Raw genomic sequence first — 16,874 nt, forward strand, 5'->3', positions numbered from 1 at the left:
GCCATAGAGAGGTTACGCTTATATTGTATCGAGTCCTGCGTTACACATCTATCGATGAGCAGGTTCTCTTTACATCCAGCGACTCCTCTCTTCGACCCTCTCTGCTCATATATCCGTTCGAACACTCGGTCAACTGCGGTGAGTCTACGTGTGTATAAGATGCTTGTGAACAACTTATAACACGAATTCAAGCATGTTATCGGTCTGTAATTCTTAGGAATCGACAAATCTCCGCTTTTGGGTTTGAGAACATTCCGCCCCTCGACAAACCAATCCGGAATCGGCTGCTCTCCGTCCAGCCATGAGTTGAAAACTCTGGCCAGATGGCGGTGGGTAATTGGTAGTTTTTCCCACCAATAAGTGTTCAGCCCATCTGGGCCTGGAACAGCAAAGTTCTTGGAACCAACAAGGGCTCTTCGAACGTCATCCGGGGTTATCGGGTTGCGCAGTTCATTGAGCTCATGCTGTCGAAGCTCTCTGTTGAAAGCTTCGAATTGCGCTAGGGCTGGAGTGTCTGAGTTGAGTGGCTGCGGGTGTTCATAGATATCCTTCCAGAAGGATTCCACCTGATCAGCAGTCGGCGGATTATCCTCAACACGTGGAGGCTCTTGGAATAAGCGAGAAGGTTTGTCGCGGAACCTAAGATTTTCCGCGATACTTCTCGCTCGCCTCACTAGTGACTTCTTAGCAGCCACTAGCATTCGTATCCTATCAAGGCAGTGCTGTTTGGTGGTCAACAGCACGCCTTGGCTTGAAGTGTGATGGATACGTCGTAGATTGGCGGCTATTCGCCGCACTGCGGGTGTGAAGGGCCTATTGGTCGCCCTGTAGTCCATCACACATTGGATACGAGACGCGTGTTGTCTCGTCGACGTGATCTTAGCCTCCATCTTGTGTACACGCCGTTCAATCCTCCGAACCACAAGGCCGGGATTTCGTCCCTCCGATTCGGAAAGCGATTGGACGACGTTATACACGGCGGTGTTGATTTGCCAGATGTCAGACTCTTCTGTTAGAACACTATGAATCTTCGCATCCAAACAAGCCAGTTTTTGTGGCTTCAGGGGCCTAATTCTGTGGAGCGCCCTGCGTGTTCTGATTGTCGTCTCCATTGGTGGTATGGTGCGAGTCTCCTCGCCAGCCGTGCCAACGGGTGGTAGAACTGCCACTTTTACCACTTCGTTAGCAGGCTGGGGAGGAGCTATATAGCCTTGCCGCCGAAGATAGGATACGTAATCCCTAAGATTTTGGGCAGAAAAGGCGGCATGCTCCGGATGTGTTTAACACCACAGAGCATGCAATCTCGCCATGTATCCTCTTCTCGCGGGCTCACTACTCTCGTAGCAATGCATAAGGCTATCTCTCAGCTCATGCGTCCACTCAAAGCGTCCGTTGTCGTTGCCAGGGTTGTCGTCGGTAGGCAAATCATCGTTATGGGCCCCACCACCTTGCCTCTGACCCCTCCGAGCGGGTCGATTGTGGGGGCCTCTTCCTTGATTATTGGGAACCAAGTGTTGGGTCCACCGGGTGGTTAGCCTTGTGGACCCACGGCCGGCACCGGAGGGAGAATAGAGTTCTCCTTCCCGGGTGCGCCTGGGCTGACAGTCCAGTTTTGCACCAGAAGCTCGGGTAAGTGGTGTCACAACTCACCAAAGGCCAAGGGTGTTAGAGACCATCCCTGCTTTTTTATTGTTATTATTATATTATTTTTTTTCACCGTAGTGTGCGCTGGTCAGGCCCTATCCCCCGAAGCCCCGATACATTCGGGAGGGCGCGCCAGCATAATCAACCAATGACCACTCCCCACACCGTGGGGTAAGTGATCATTTGGTCCGAGAATCATGTGCCCTGAGCAAACGCAGTGAGCCAAGAATGACAGCCTTCTGCATCTGTGCGGCTAAGATTTCTGCCTTAGTGCGGCAAGCCGGTATGATTTTGAGATTCGAGAGTAGAGAGGACATCATTCCACCAAGGACTCCAATAATCAGTACAACCATCTTGACAGAGTGATCTGGATAGAGTCTGCGGAGTTCGAAGAGAAAATCTCGATATTTTATCCTTTTTTTCTCCTCTTTTCTGACAATATTCGTCTCGCCAGGAGCTGAAAACTCCACTACAAATATCGTTTTACACTGGTGATCGAGAAAAACTACATCCGGCTTATTAGCTTGTATGAGCCTGAGGGTGGGGAACGAATAGTTCCAATAAATTCGGAACTTCTCGTTTCCCACGAAGGATTCAATATCCCCCGGAGCGTAGGGCAACACTGGTGTCCCGTCAATACCCTAAGAGTGCCGTAGATGGTAATATAGCACTCTTAAGGCCGCGTTATGTCATTGGATGTAGGCCAAAACCGCATATGCTGGACATGCTGATAGCAAGTGCATTAGAGTCTCGGGCGCCTCGCGGCAGGCCCTGCACCTTGTGTCAGTAACCTCTATACCCATTACGCGACTGCGGGGTAGACTAAGGTGTTGAAGACACCATCCTGGCAAGCCATGATGAACCCCTCAGTTTCCGTCTTCAGCCCACTCGACCTGAGAAAAGCAAACGTCAAGCGCTTTGATAAGCCGAGGTCTCCAATATTATTGAAGAAGACCCCATGCAGTGGCTCATCCTTGTGTCTCTCCAGAAATAAGGTGATCTCTGCGGTTTTTATCTGAGCTTTTTGCTCGGTGACAGAGTTGTGGTCACCTCGTTCAGAGTCGAAAACTATACCGAGTTCATCAGCTGCTCGGGCAGCTGCCCTAATGAGAAATGCTCCAGTTCCTGCTCTCTCATGGTCACAGACCATGCAGAGAAGGGAATCCGAACTCCCAACGACTTTACAGGCTGTATCCAGTACCATTCTGTCATGTAGACACTCCAAACTCAAAAGTCCACGGCCTACCTATTGTCGGGGGAAGTACAACCGTGGAACAGACGATTTGGGATGCAAACTTCAATAGAGATGCATCATTTTTCGGGTTTTCACGTCGAGTTGATACAGCTCCTCCCGAGTCCACTTCACTAGTTCAAACGAGTAGAGTAAGATTGGAACGGCAAGCATATTTGTTGCAGCAACTTTGTTCTTTCCCGACAGTTCCAATGACCAGATCTGTCGAAATTTGTGCTGATATTTGCCGCGGAGAAAGTTTTTCACTGCTATTACCTCTTGTATGTGACGTTGTTCCACTCTCCGGCATCCAGATGGTGTAGGATGCTCCCATCTACGAGCTGCACATCCTCTCCGTAGTCCCCGCATCGTCCTCTTTTGAGATGGACCATTGCACATTTGTCTATCCCGAATTTCATACCGATAACATGCGTGTACTCTTCCACCACCCTCAAGGACTGATGGAGATCCTTCTCTCCAGAGGCATAAAGTTTAAGATCATCCATATAATGATGGGTGACCTTGTGCCTCCGGTTTCCAGGGGTGCCACAGTTATACCATCGAGTATTTCTTAGCGCAACGGATAATGACAATAGTGAGATGCAGAAGAGGAGGGAACTGAGGGAATCACCCTGAAATGCACCCCTTCTGAAAGTGACCCACCCTTTTTGGACTCTTGCTTGACCAGATGTTATAGTGAAGCGAGTTCGCCAAAGTGGTATCAGTTGTTCAATGCATCTCATTATGTTATCGGGTACCGCAAGGCATCTGAGCAAATGCAAGATGAGCTCATGCGAAATTGTATCAAATGCCTTACGGTAATTTATCCAGGCCATAGATAGGTTACGATTATATTGTCCTGCGTTACACATTTATCGATGGGCAGGTTCTCTTCACATCCAGCGACTCCTCTCTTCGACCCTCTCTGCTCATATATCCGTTCGATCACTCGGTCAACTGCGGTGAGTATTCGTGTGTATAAGATGCTTGTAAACAACTTATAACACGAATTCAAGCATGTTGTCGGTCTTTATTGTTATTATTTTTTTTTCCACCGTAGTGTGCGCTGGTCAGGCCCTATCCCCCGAAGCCCCGATACATTCGGAAGGGCGCGCCAGCATTATCAACCAATGACCACTCCCCACACCGTGTGGTTAGTGATTATTGGTCCGAGAATCATGTGCCCTGAGCTAGCGCAGTGAGCCAAGAATGGCAGCCCCCTGCATCTATGCGGCTAAAATTTCTGCCTTAGTGCGGCAAGCCGGTAGGATCTTAAGATTCGAGAGTAGAGAGGACATCATTCCACCAAGGACTCCAATAATCAGAACAACCATCTTGACAGAATGATCTAGATAGAGTCTGCGGAGTTCAAAGAGAAAATCTCGATATTTTATCCGTTTTTCCTCCTCTTTTCTGACGAAATTCGTCTCGCCAGGAGCTGAAAACTCCACGCTTTGGTGATCGGGAAGGACCACATCAGGCTTATTAGCTTGTATGAGCCTGAGGGTGGGGAACGAAATTCGGCACTTCTCGTTCCCCACAACGGATTCAATATCCCCCGGAGCGTAGGGCAACACCGGTGTCTCGTCAATACCGTAAGAGTGTCGTAGACAGTAATATAGCATTCTTAGGGCTGGACATGCTGATAGCAAGTGCATAAGGGTCTCGGGCGCCTCGTGGCAGGCCCTGCACCTTGTGTCGGGAACCTCAATACCAATCACGCGACTGCGGTAGACTAAGGTGTTGAAGACACCATCCTGGCAAGCCATGATGAACCCCTCAGTTTCCGACTTCAGCCCACTCGACCTGAGAAAAGCGAAGGTCTGGCGCTTTGATAAGCCAAGGTCTCCAATGTTATTGAAGAAGACCCCATGCATTGGCTTATCCTTGTGTTTCCGCAGAAGTATTATTATTATAATAATAATAATTATTATTATTATTTATTATTATTATTATTCATATTATTATATCATAACATATTCAACCAATTTTTTCAGTTATCATCAACTAATTTTGAATTTACGGCATATGCATTCCACACTCTTTGTATTTTCATTTATTGATTCCTAACTTGAAAATAACTTTCGAAACATTTGAAGTACTTATAATCACAACGTTTTTGATATTTTCATGTATGAATGTTTTTTTAATTGTGCCTGGTATGACTTGATTGGAATTTGAGGTTATGACATAACAGATAGGCTTTATCGTACATTTACAGCTTTCTCAAAAACAAACGACGGTTGTCTTTCGAAACTGATATACTACTGCAGTAACGTCAATATTTTTTATTCAATTTCATTCATCGATAGAGCTACCGGTGCTGTGTACCCTGATATTTTCATTCTCCTGTTTACCACAGTTACTGGAGATTTCAGCAATACTTTCACTTGGTTATTGCAACTTTTATGCGAAATTTCCTTCAGATCTCCATTCACATTCAAAACAAGAACATTTCCTGTCAATATTAGAGCCGAAATTTTTGATGTTACATACTTTGCATTATTTACTTCTTGTTGTAAATGGTGATATAATTTGACAGCTGAGATTCAGTTATTTAAATGGGAAGAGGAAACAAATGAAGTAGCAATTTTACTTGTCCGGACTTCCTAATTCTGATATAAATCGAAATCTATGGAAGAACAATTAAAATATGCATGTCTTAATGCTTATATATATTATATAATTTACATTTGAGCTACGCATTCTGATTTCATTTGTTCTTTCATAGATTTCGAATCATATCAGAATTGTATTAGATAATGGAATGGAAGAAGTGTTAGACACCATGGACGTAAGTTTAAATTGGATCCGGTTATTCACCTCATGAAGTGAAGTCGGCGTTCGTGAACGTTCTATGGTTATGATGTTCAGTTGGCCGTTCTTATATCGGATCAGTGATAATTCTTCAATATTCATCAACACTTAATTTTACTTTATCGTCACGTCTCATTCAGTAACTTCAAATCACTATCACGACATCAAACAAAAGTTTCCAGAATCTAAACTAGTGCCGTGCGGGGCTAGTGGGCGGTTGTCCATTAATTTTCATTATTCCAATCCTAAACGTATTTTGACGGGTCGGGCCGTGCTGTGCTGTGCCGGACAAGTGGGCGACAAGCTTCAAGCTTGTCGCTTACTTGTCCATCATGTTATAGTAGCATCGTCCACTCGTCCAGCTACAACCAGCATACTGAAGGTGCTGTTTTTTCGATTTCAAGGGAATTTCATTTGACATCGAGTGGTGACAGAAACATGTCTATCACTAGCAATTCTGGCGAAAGAGTCGTTATTATAGTGGCCGCATTATTGAATGTAGAAGAATTAATGGGATGGGTCCATCCCATTAATCAAAAGAGAGCAAATCTGAACGAACTAAAAGAAGACGAGGAGACATTTTTCCAGTATTTCCGAATGACAACAGGCAAATTTTCAGAACTTCTGGATATTCTAGAGCTTGCCTTAACAAGCAACTCAATTTTTCCCTGTCCATTTTCATAGGTACCGTCTGACACCGTGCTGTCAACTGACCGTACCGTTATTTGCCGGAAAGGATCGGAGAGCTGGAATTCTTTCCGGCGGCGGACGCTCTTGGCTGCGCCGTGCCAGATTAGTGGGCGGTTGTCCATTTTTATTGTTCCAATCCTATACGTATTTTGACGGGATGTGCCATGCTGTGTTGTGCCGGGTACCTATGACGGTACCTATGAAAAGAGAACGATAAAAAATTTAGTTGCTTGTTAAGGCAGGCTCTAGAAGTTCTTAAAATTTGCTTGGAGTCATTCGGAAATACTGAAAAAATTTCTCCTCGTCTTCTTTCAGGTCGTTGAAAAGATGATGAAACCTCCCAGATTTGTCCTCTTTTGATCAATGGGATGGACCTACAAAATTCTTTTTTGTAACTATTTTCTTCTACATTCAATAATGCGGCCACTACAATGACGATTCCTTCGTCCGAACTGCTAGTGATAGACATGTTTCTGTCACCGCTCGTTGTCAATTGAAATTCCCTTGACAATGAACAAACAGCACCCTCAGTATGCTGGTTGTAGCTGGACAAGTGGGCAATGCTACTACCCGTCGTCATCAGGCGACGGACAGCTCCGTGCTGTGCCGGACAAGTAGGCGACAAGCTTAACCCGCGCTCCCTCCAGCGGCTTCATCACAATCTAGAGGGTTTCACAAGTGACCATCGAAATAGATCTATTGACTGAAATAAAAAAAGGATAATGTTGTCGTTCTCAGTTCATTTTCTCAGTCCGAAGTTCGTCTCAGATCTAATAGAATCAGTGGAAAAATTCCATGAGATATCAAGAAACATGAAATTATCACTATGTGTGATTTGTCCAAGGCGTTCGACTGTGTCTTTCAACTCTTTTATCAACAACTCTTCAAATTCACCTACTCTTTTAAAAATGGCTGAAATCCATTCGCAATGCGAAAAATTGGATTACCGCCAACTTCATGTCATTAAATGATCAGAAGACTCAAAAATCATTAATTTCAAGTAACAACAACTATACAACAGGTGAATATCGCAAACTTCTTGGTATTACAATCGGTGCCCACAGCACTCAGGCCACATGTGACCCATTGTACATCCCCCCAAGAAGTTATCCTCTTAGGTCATCGTCCATCCTGTCCTCACCAGGAAAGTGGACAGGTATCTGGGACAGGTATCTCCTTTATGTCGGTAGGTGTAAGCCAAGACTCGCCGAACACACACTTTATCATTGACGATAACTCCGGACATTCGCATAGGACATGTCTGACAGTTTCATCTTCCTGTTCACACATTCTGCATAGAGGTGTGTCCACTAGTCCCATATTGTGGAGGTGTTTCCTTAGTTGACAGAGGCCAGTCAGAAATCCTATTGTTAAGCGTAGATTTTTCCTGGTCATCGCCAGATATTTCTTCGGCGCCAACTTCCCAGGGTCGCCCAGGGTGATCCTGCCAAGATTTCATACCATCAAGATTTCATACCATCTCTTTAGGGATTGAGCATGGGTGTGACGTTTGGCTAGTTCAACAATTATCGAAGTCATCACTGGGACCTGAAATTCTTAGTCCAGACGTTTCCTTGGCTAGAGTCGGCAATGCGATTACCTTTATTCCTGTCGTGCCCTTCAACCCACCTCAGGATAATGTTATTTTCTACTGAGGCTTTGACTAAATCTTGGTGGAACTCTAGTACTAGCTCTGAGGTAACACATTGTCTGTTCAAGGCTGATAGGGCTTGTCTGCTACCAGTGCAGATTGTTATGATTTTGCCAGAAATTCCTTTCCTGGTTATTTCTTTTGCGGCGATTGAGATACCAGCCAGTTCTGTTTGGACCACGCTGGTATTTTTTCCCATTCACCACTTTATCCTTAGGCTTAGTGATCTGGAGTACACTCCACATCCTGAGCCTTCTTTGGTTTTTGAGCCGTCTGTATATATGTGTATTGCATTTGTAGCATCTGACTCAGTGTTCTGTTTTATTTGTATTTCGTAGGGTTTATGAAACACAAACCTGGGTTTAAGTGCATCACTGGTTGCCTGCATCAGAGGTTGCGCAGTAAGCTCTTCTTGCCATAGGCTCAACCTCAATTGACCCATTCGTACTTCGAGGTTTACACCAGCCTTGCGCGATTGTAACATGGTCATAAACGCAACCTCCTTAACGTACAGGTCCAGAGGGGTCAGCCCAGTAACTACTTCCATTGCCGCGGTTGTTGTTGTTCTCATGGCTCCTGTGATGTTTAAACAAGCCTGTCGGTTGAATTTGATATAATTTTTGGATGGCCGTTGCTTGTAGAACTTACTTTCGGTCTCCATGCAATGGCTCCGTACGTTAACATAGGTCATATTATTTTAGTGTAAATTCAGGTGACCACACGGGGTGAAAGACCCCATGCACGTCCCACTGTCCTTCGACATTACTCATAAACCACATATGCTTTTTTGGCTTCACTCTGTAGGTGAGAGTTCCATGTTAGCTTTATGTCGAGGATAGGTATTTCACCTCTTCAGAGAAGTTTAGTTTGCTTTTAAAGATTTCGGGAGGTTTTAGGCCCGATAAACTTCTTTTCCTGGTGAAAAGGACCATCTCAGTCTTCTTGGGATTGATCGACAGTAAGTGTTCCTTATACCATGTTCCTAATAATTTGAGCCCATCCTGCGCTCTATCGCACAGTGTGTTCACAAATTTGCCGGTCTGCAAGGTAACTAAGTCAACCGCATATGCAATTGTGTTGAATCCATTATTGTTGAGGTGATTAATTGGGGTATCCACAATTATGTTCCAGAGAAGGGGTGATAAGACTCCTTCCTGTGAACATCCCCTCATGACCAGTCCTCTCACTATGATGTCTTTTACATTAATTCTTATTGCTCTACTAAAGAGCATCTTGAGTATTCATTCTCATACTGCCAGGGGTACATTCCTGGAGTGTAGTTGCTGGGTAATTGTTGGAAGGTTGTTTTATCGAACGCTCCCTTGATATCTAGAAATATACCCATGGTGGATTCTTTGTTGTCCAATAGATTGTGAACTAGTACTTCATCTCTTATGTACCGCTCACATAGCTTCTCTAAAGTTTTTGAATAGAACAATGTGGGACTAATTGGTCGGAATGCTTTTGATAATGTATAGTCCATCCTACCTGATTTGGGTATGAATACTACTCGTTCTTCTCTCCATTCCACTCCGCTGGGAATATACCTCAAAGCTAGAGAGATTCTGAATATTCCAACCAGGTGCGGCATAAGAATATCCGGTCCCCATTGAAGTAGTCCTGGTATTATACCGTCAGGTCCTGTTGACTTAAAGGGGGAAAAGCCCAATATGGCTCATCTTATCTTTTCCCCGTAAATTACTGCACTAGCAGATTGCCAGTCGTATTGTGAGGGTGTTGTTGCTACTTCTATCCAGTTCGTCGTTCCAGGAAAGACAGAACCTGGCACTCTCTTTGGTGGCTTTGTCGCCATTTTCCCTCGTCAGGATGCCGATACTCTTATGGTGGTCATTTGAGAGTGCCTTTTGTAGCCTAGAAGCTAGTGGGAAGTCTTCGACTGCCTCACAGTAGGCTCTTCAGGCTTCTCTTTGTTTTTGTCTGTAGACTTTTTGAGGTTGGCTTGATATTGACCCTAATCCTCTTCGAGTCTTGTACGTTTTGCCTTGTTAACGTCTAGTATCTTGTTTCTAATAAGGAGGCTACGATGTGATTCCATTCCAGAAATACTGAGAAAATACATATTTTGGTTTATTTCAGTGCCGAATTAGTTATGGCACAATCTATGGGATAATTCCTGTCATGCCGCAAAAATTTTAAGGTCTCAAAAAAACCCCATACGCCTAATAACCGGAGTAGGTACTAAAGAGCACTGCCGTGGCTTATTTGTTAAACTGAGAATAATGACTCTTTCATGTATTCACAATTTCCAAACGGTCTGTGAAATACACGAACATAACAAAAATTATCCTTTTACCTCCGACATCCACACTTATGATACTAGATCTGCTGATCGAATGGCATTGCCGCAATTTCGTTCAACCAAATCCAAAACGAACTCCATAAATTTCAAACTAACAACGAATTGACTTCAGAAATGCGTTCACTGAATGATAATAAATTCAAAAGAGATATTAGAGATATACTTTTAGACCATTGTTTTCATAGTATTGATGAATTTTCAAACAAACAATATCTATTGATTAATAATATATTAAGAGGTAATCAGTCACTTGCATATTGACATTTGTGAACATATTTTAATGTGTACGTGATGTTATATTGCGGCCTTCTTTTAAATAGTAAAGTAATGAAAAATTTGTATCATTTCTTTACGATTATTTTCTATGTATGACGTGCTGTAAACTTATTGTAAATCAGTCAAATAAATCTATCTATCTATAATACTGACTTTTACCAGTCGGCAACTCACACTTCAAAAATAATCTTCAGTTGCCCTCAGCCATTTTGAAAATGATGAAATTCTCTCCAAAAAGATCAGCCACTAAGTAGTAGTAATTGGATTGAAATTTTAATCAAAAAATAGATAGATAATGAAAATCTGGATTTTTATCATTCACCTGATGAGAAATGTCCAAATAATTTGATATGAATAATAACGTAGCCCACCAATTCAATGCGCAACTGCCAGCTAATTTTCTGGAATATAATGGCCATCCCGGTCCGTCGTTCATCTTCTTGAAAACACTCACATAGAATAAAATTGTGGCGATGAGAGCCGGAGATAACCTACAATTTGAAACAATATAGAATTCACCTCGAGAAAAACAGGAATTCAAGAAAATAAAAGCCTTATGAACAATGTGATGGATATTGAAATTAACCCCATCATCAATGAGAGGAGGATAAGTAATAATTTGAACATACCCAGTACAATTATGAATCAAACAAATTATTGGCAATTGAACGTTATTTATAATCCACATTTGATGAAGAGAATGGACAGGTAGTCCAAGACTTGATCTACCTATCCTAAGTATTCGTTGAAGGTATGAAAATAGTAAAATTTATAGAATATTGCATATATTATAGTGGCATAGCTCAATTTTTGAAATCATATGGGTTCCATGAAAAGTTTTATTTCGATTTTTAGAATTAATTTTCAATTTTGTTGATAAATAATCAAGCCAATTAGAAATATGTCAAGTCATATATGTATTACTGTTTGGAACGTTCTATACAAAACAAATATCTTGACAACTATTTCAAAGATAACCAAAAATGCTGCAACAAAAAGATTTCGTTCGAGTCCGACATCAATCTATCACTCATTTCCACCAAATATCGCTTTTTTCTGGGAAAAGGCTTTTTGGGTTTCTATTTTTCCATATTCAAACAAAAAATCAAGAAAATTTTCAAAAAAAAGAATAATGCAATACAATTTGAAAAACTTCACAATAATATATGTGTTTTATTCACAAAATATTCTTTCTCATAAAAACAGGAAAAACACATTCATAACAACTACTCTCAAACATATGAACATAATAACACTGCTGATTAAAACATGAAGTGTTTTCGGCTGAAATTTTCAAAAAAAATACCTAAGAATGAAAATTTTGCATATAACTGAAATTTTATCTCATTACTCTTTCACACATAAGGTTGTATAGCGTTCCACGAGTGTTTGAAGTACAAATTGAATAGAAAAATTAATTTTCGTGAAATATAATCTGCATATGTTTTGAAGTATGAGTTTTTTCTGTTGAGTATTTATTTTCAAAAACTATTCCCTTCTGAAAAAATAGTTTCTTTTAAAATTATTACGACTGTAAAAAAAATCAACATACCTCAGAAATCTATAGATATACATAGGAATAACTGGAAATTGCTTCCTTTTTTTCAGCAACTCCTGATTTTTGAATATACCGTAGGACAAGAGAAACCCACTCAGGAACAAAAATGTATCTACAGCGTAGGATGCACTGATTATGAATAAAAATTCTATTCGTTCTTTTAGCTGAAATCAAAACCAGTAATCTATTGAAAGAGTTTGGAGTGGAGTAAGCTAAAATAATTTCAATTGACATTTCAAATGGAAAAAACTTCATTCTGGTATTGTGGTGATATATGATAGGAAGGACACCAAATTTTTAAAACGAAATTAATCAAAAATATTCTTATCTCTAACAGGACAATTCTAAATATTGAAAATCAAACCAAACAGCTATCACAACTATTATCACAACACCAACAACTATGAAAATTACCAGAACATACACAAAAACAGCAAATTTCTTCAGTTATGATAATTTTATCCTATGGTTTCTCTGAGAAGATATGACGAATCGATCCAAAATTGAATGTCCGTACAATTTTCAGAACTCTAAGTCATCTTTCAAAGTCATCGTCAATTTGAACAGAAGCCGGTATGATCTTGAGATTTGAGAGTGAAGAGGTTATATAGGATATAGGCTCTGGATAGAACCTTTGGAGTTTGAAAAAAAAATCTCGAAATGTTTTCGTTCATCCCCCTCTTTTCTGGCGATATTCGCCTAGCCAGAAGCTGAAAAATCCACTACAAATATAGTCTTGCTCTGGTGGTCGAGAAGGACTACATCAGACTTATCAGATTGTTTGACCCTGAGGATGAGGAAGAATATTTCCGAAAAAATCGGGACTTCTCGATCCCCACAACGGATTCAATATCAGCTGGAGCGTAGGGCAACACCGGTGTCTCGTATTAGAGATACTGCTGAATCTATTCTATTTCTACATCTTGTAATGGCGCAGGAGAAAAAACTGGGTAGAGTCAGACAGATATATTCTCAATAAAAATTATGGAGTATTTTTTCAAGTCTGAAAAATGAATACATCCAGATCATCATAAAGTTTGCTCGATGTAACGGTACTGTGTAATATAAACACTGAAGCGAATAATTATCTGCTGATTTGACGTATAGATAATGAATATCTTCCTTCACAATGGCTGACGTTTCGGAAAACAGCTTCTTTTCATTTTTAAAATAAGTACTTTTTGTGGAAAATACGTTGTTTGATTATGTAAAGATTTCTTTCGACAGATAGATATTGAAAATGTGAAGAAGATATTTTGAAAGTTTTGAGAAAGAGATCTGATTGAACTGACACTATTGATCTCAGAGAACTATCATTCAAAGTCTATCAACATTCAATCACCTCATTCACAGAAACAAAATCCTCTGAACCGGTCAGGAAGACTTATAAGGTAAGGTAGTGAGAAATGTTCCTGCTTCAGTGATGTCAGACATAGTAGTTTATCAACTTGAAATCAAAAATCTATAGCATACCTGATGTGCATATACAGTGTTCGTAGCTCCAGAGAAAAAATTCATAATGCAGCGGTGTCCCATTATAACCCAAAGCATGGAAAGAACTTTAATACCATTTATTGACTTCAAGTTATTCACAGATTTATCCTGAGAGCCAGTTTTCGAAGTGAACAATTTCTTTGCATTTGTGTACAGTGAAAATGCCACTATATAATTATCCGTGTTCTCTGAAAAAAATCAAACGCAGTTTTTTGAAATAATTGTATAGGAATGATAATATTATGATTATGAATTATCAAAAGTAGTCATTATTACTCAATTTATTTCCGAGGCATTAGATAACAATGGCCAAGTTGATGTTATATACACAGATTCCTCTAAAGCATTTGATAAAATTGATCATGGTATCTTGCTCAATAAACTGATGAGTTTTGGGTTTTCGAATACTGCCTGTCAGCTGATGCAATCCTATCTGACATGTAGAAAGCAATTCGTCTATAACGGTTATAAATCTAGAACATATTCAGCTTCTTCTGGTATGCCTCAGGGCACCAACCTAGGTCCTTTTTTGTTTTTATTGTTCAGTAATGACTTATGTGAAAGTTTAGCTTGTGAGCGGTTATGCTTCGCGGATAACTTGAAATTATTTTCTATAATTAAGGTGATTGTGTAAGTCTTCAATCTCAATTAGAATTTCTTGTTGCTTGGTGTAACAATAATAAATTGAAACTCAATGTGGAGAAATGTAAAGTAGTGACTTAGAGAAAAGAAGAGGTTTATACATTCCCGTATGTAATACAGGATTCAGATCTGCTGAGATGTAATGAGATCAAAGACCTAGGGGTAATATTCGATCATTAATTAACATTTGGTAGACATATTTCACAAAAAGTTTCAGAGTCTCTCGGAGCTTATGGTTTCATTGTTAGAAATTACAGAAACTTTCATACTGTTAAAGCCATGAAGATGTTGTATTTCACCTACGTACGTTCGAAGATAGAGTATGCAAGTATCGTCTGGAGTCCATTCTATGAGATTCATAACATAGCCATTGAAAGAGTTCAGAAAAAGTTTTGTAAATTTCTGATTAACAAAAGATGGTTCTTACCCTGAGAGAGGTATCAGTAATGATGTCATATATGAACGTTTTGAACATTTTAGTTTAGAGCATCACAGAAAATGTGCGTCGCTCATATTTTTATTCAAATTAGTGAATGAGAGAGTTGACTGTCCTAAAATTCTTGAACAAATCAACTTCAATGAACCACGGACAGCTTCATGATCTCAATCCATTTTTAGACCTCTTAGAGCAGGAACTAACATTATGCCCAATTCCCCAATATATGTTATGTGCACAAATTTCAATAGCATTTGTGCCCATGGTGATTCATTCTTCACTAACCTTCACAACATTATTAGAATGGCTAACATGTACTTGAAGTAGGTAATTACAATTAGTTTTTCTTTTTTGTTCATTTTATTTTTCGTTTATGGTTAAGTATTGTGAGTATATATATATATATATATATATATATATATATATATATATATATATATATATATATGTGATAGGTATATAAGGATAAAACACAAGCACTACAGGAAAACTCTCAAGGCGCCCTCAAAGCAATGCCTGTGCGAAAATTGTGAATCATATTGAATTTGAATCGCTGGAGATTGAATCCGTTTGGGTAAACGTTCTCAGGACGTTTATTCTACATAAACGCAGTTCTCCAGATGAAAGAATTCCCAAACAGTGAAGGTCGAGGTGTACTGAGTTGAACCTCAAAACGATGAACAGCTATAGTTCGTCGTGCATTCCTAATATGTACCGTCAACCGGGCTGAGACAAAAATTTTAAGACGTTGGGGAGGCTGAACCTCTCACACAATACTGCTCATCTTCTCAGCTTTCAATTCCAGCTGAGACAAAAAATTTAAGACGTTGAGGAGGGTGGGTATGAATTGATTTAGAGTGTACCCTTCTCACCCCTGGAAGATGGTGAGAATGGCACACCATCTTTTTCCCTACGTAGCAGAAAAGAAACGTCTTCTGTCCTATTCTCACCTCGCAATCTTGTAAAAAAAACATGTCTGCTCATCAAAAAGAAAATTGGGAAAAATTATATAAATTTTTCACAGAATCATTGTTCATTTGAGAAAGTTGTTGCCACAATAAAAACTGTAATTAAACTCATTAAAGAAACCATTCGAAACAGTTAGCTTGTATAAAAGTGTATAATTATTTAAAAACAAAAATTTACTTCTTTAAGACAATGAGATATTTATTGGGAGAGATTTTCTTTGGACCTCACAACTTGTTCAAGCTTATACCAAATTTCATCAGCTGGGTTGGGCCACATCCAATACTTCCCACTTTTCTTCACAGCTGTCACTGAAGCCTCCCTCGATACATCAAAATTCGACACCATTTCTCCTGGGTAGAGTTTTCCTTCGTATTGAACAACGAGAAAATCCTTTTTTTTGGTAGGGCAAGTTGATTGGTCGGAATGCAGTCATTGTTTGGAGGAGCATTTGGGATTGTTTCTTCTTCTTGAATGGTTCCATTAACTGTAGTCACAGTGCTTGAGGTTGATGTCTGTGCTGTAATATTAGTGGTCTCAGTTGGCATTGCTGCAATATTTTGTGAATTCGTCTCTCCAGCCAGAATTTCTTCTTCACTCTCGTCCATGTCCTGAGGTCACCAAGTGAGACTATCCTCACTTTCCGCGTATGGAATATCATCCGGATTGTCACTTTTTTCTGAACCGGCCTCAATATCGGACTATTTCCTCCGTGATTGCTTGGTTTTTCGTATTGCTTTTGATATTTTTTTAACTTTCTTTATGGTTGCTGGCTCTAACGTAATCATCATATGTGATCCCTTTTCTTGCCTCAACATCAACTTGGAAGGTGGATCGCTTGGAAGGTCTGTTGAAACCAATGATCTCCCGCCGTCAAGAATTGAGTGCATCCATAAATACAGTTGATACATTGTGAATGTGAGTTTCGCGATCGGCGGTTTCAAATGTAGGAGCAGCCAATCTTTGCAATACTTCATTTTTACACAATGGGTGAATCCCACAGGCCTTGAATCCTCCTTGCATTGAGGCAACACGGGTTGGTTCCAGGGTTTCAAGCAACTTTTTCACTGAACTGGGAAAAATTGATTTGGGCACTGTTTGTAATATCAACCCCTCAGGTGTGCGTTTCCATTGGTTCAGAACGGTTTT

The 16,874-nt window shown here is 40.4% G+C and overlaps 1 protein-coding gene across 3 annotated transcripts in view; it reads right to left on the reverse strand.

The window, feature by feature from the left end:
* Nucleotides 1-16,874, reverse strand: part of LOC111510637 (nose resistant to fluoxetine protein 6) — an 86,360-nt gene that overhangs the window by 42,007 nt on the left and 27,479 nt on the right. For 2 of the 3 annotated variants that reach the window (XM_074181421.1, XM_074181422.1), the window contains exons 5-7: nt 13,661-13,869; nt 12,182-12,351; nt 10,952-11,120 (exon numbers count right to left, since the gene is read on the reverse strand). In XM_074181421.1, coding sequence (XP_074037522.1) covers nt 10,952-11,120; nt 12,182-12,351; nt 13,661-13,869 — 548 coding nt within the window. The remainder of the gene's footprint in view (nt 1-10,951; nt 11,121-12,181; nt 12,352-13,660; nt 13,870-16,874) is intronic. The other variant, XM_074181423.1, reaches the window with a different exon arrangement.

The sequence above is a fragment of the Leptinotarsa decemlineata genome, unplaced genomic scaffold (genome assembly GCF_025532065.1).
Source record: "Leptinotarsa decemlineata unplaced genomic scaffold, Ldec_3_MD MMD2_tig00026314_RagTag_RagTag, whole genome shotgun sequence".
NCBI classification, from domain to species: domain Eukaryota; kingdom Metazoa; phylum Arthropoda; class Insecta; order Coleoptera; family Chrysomelidae; genus Leptinotarsa; species Leptinotarsa decemlineata.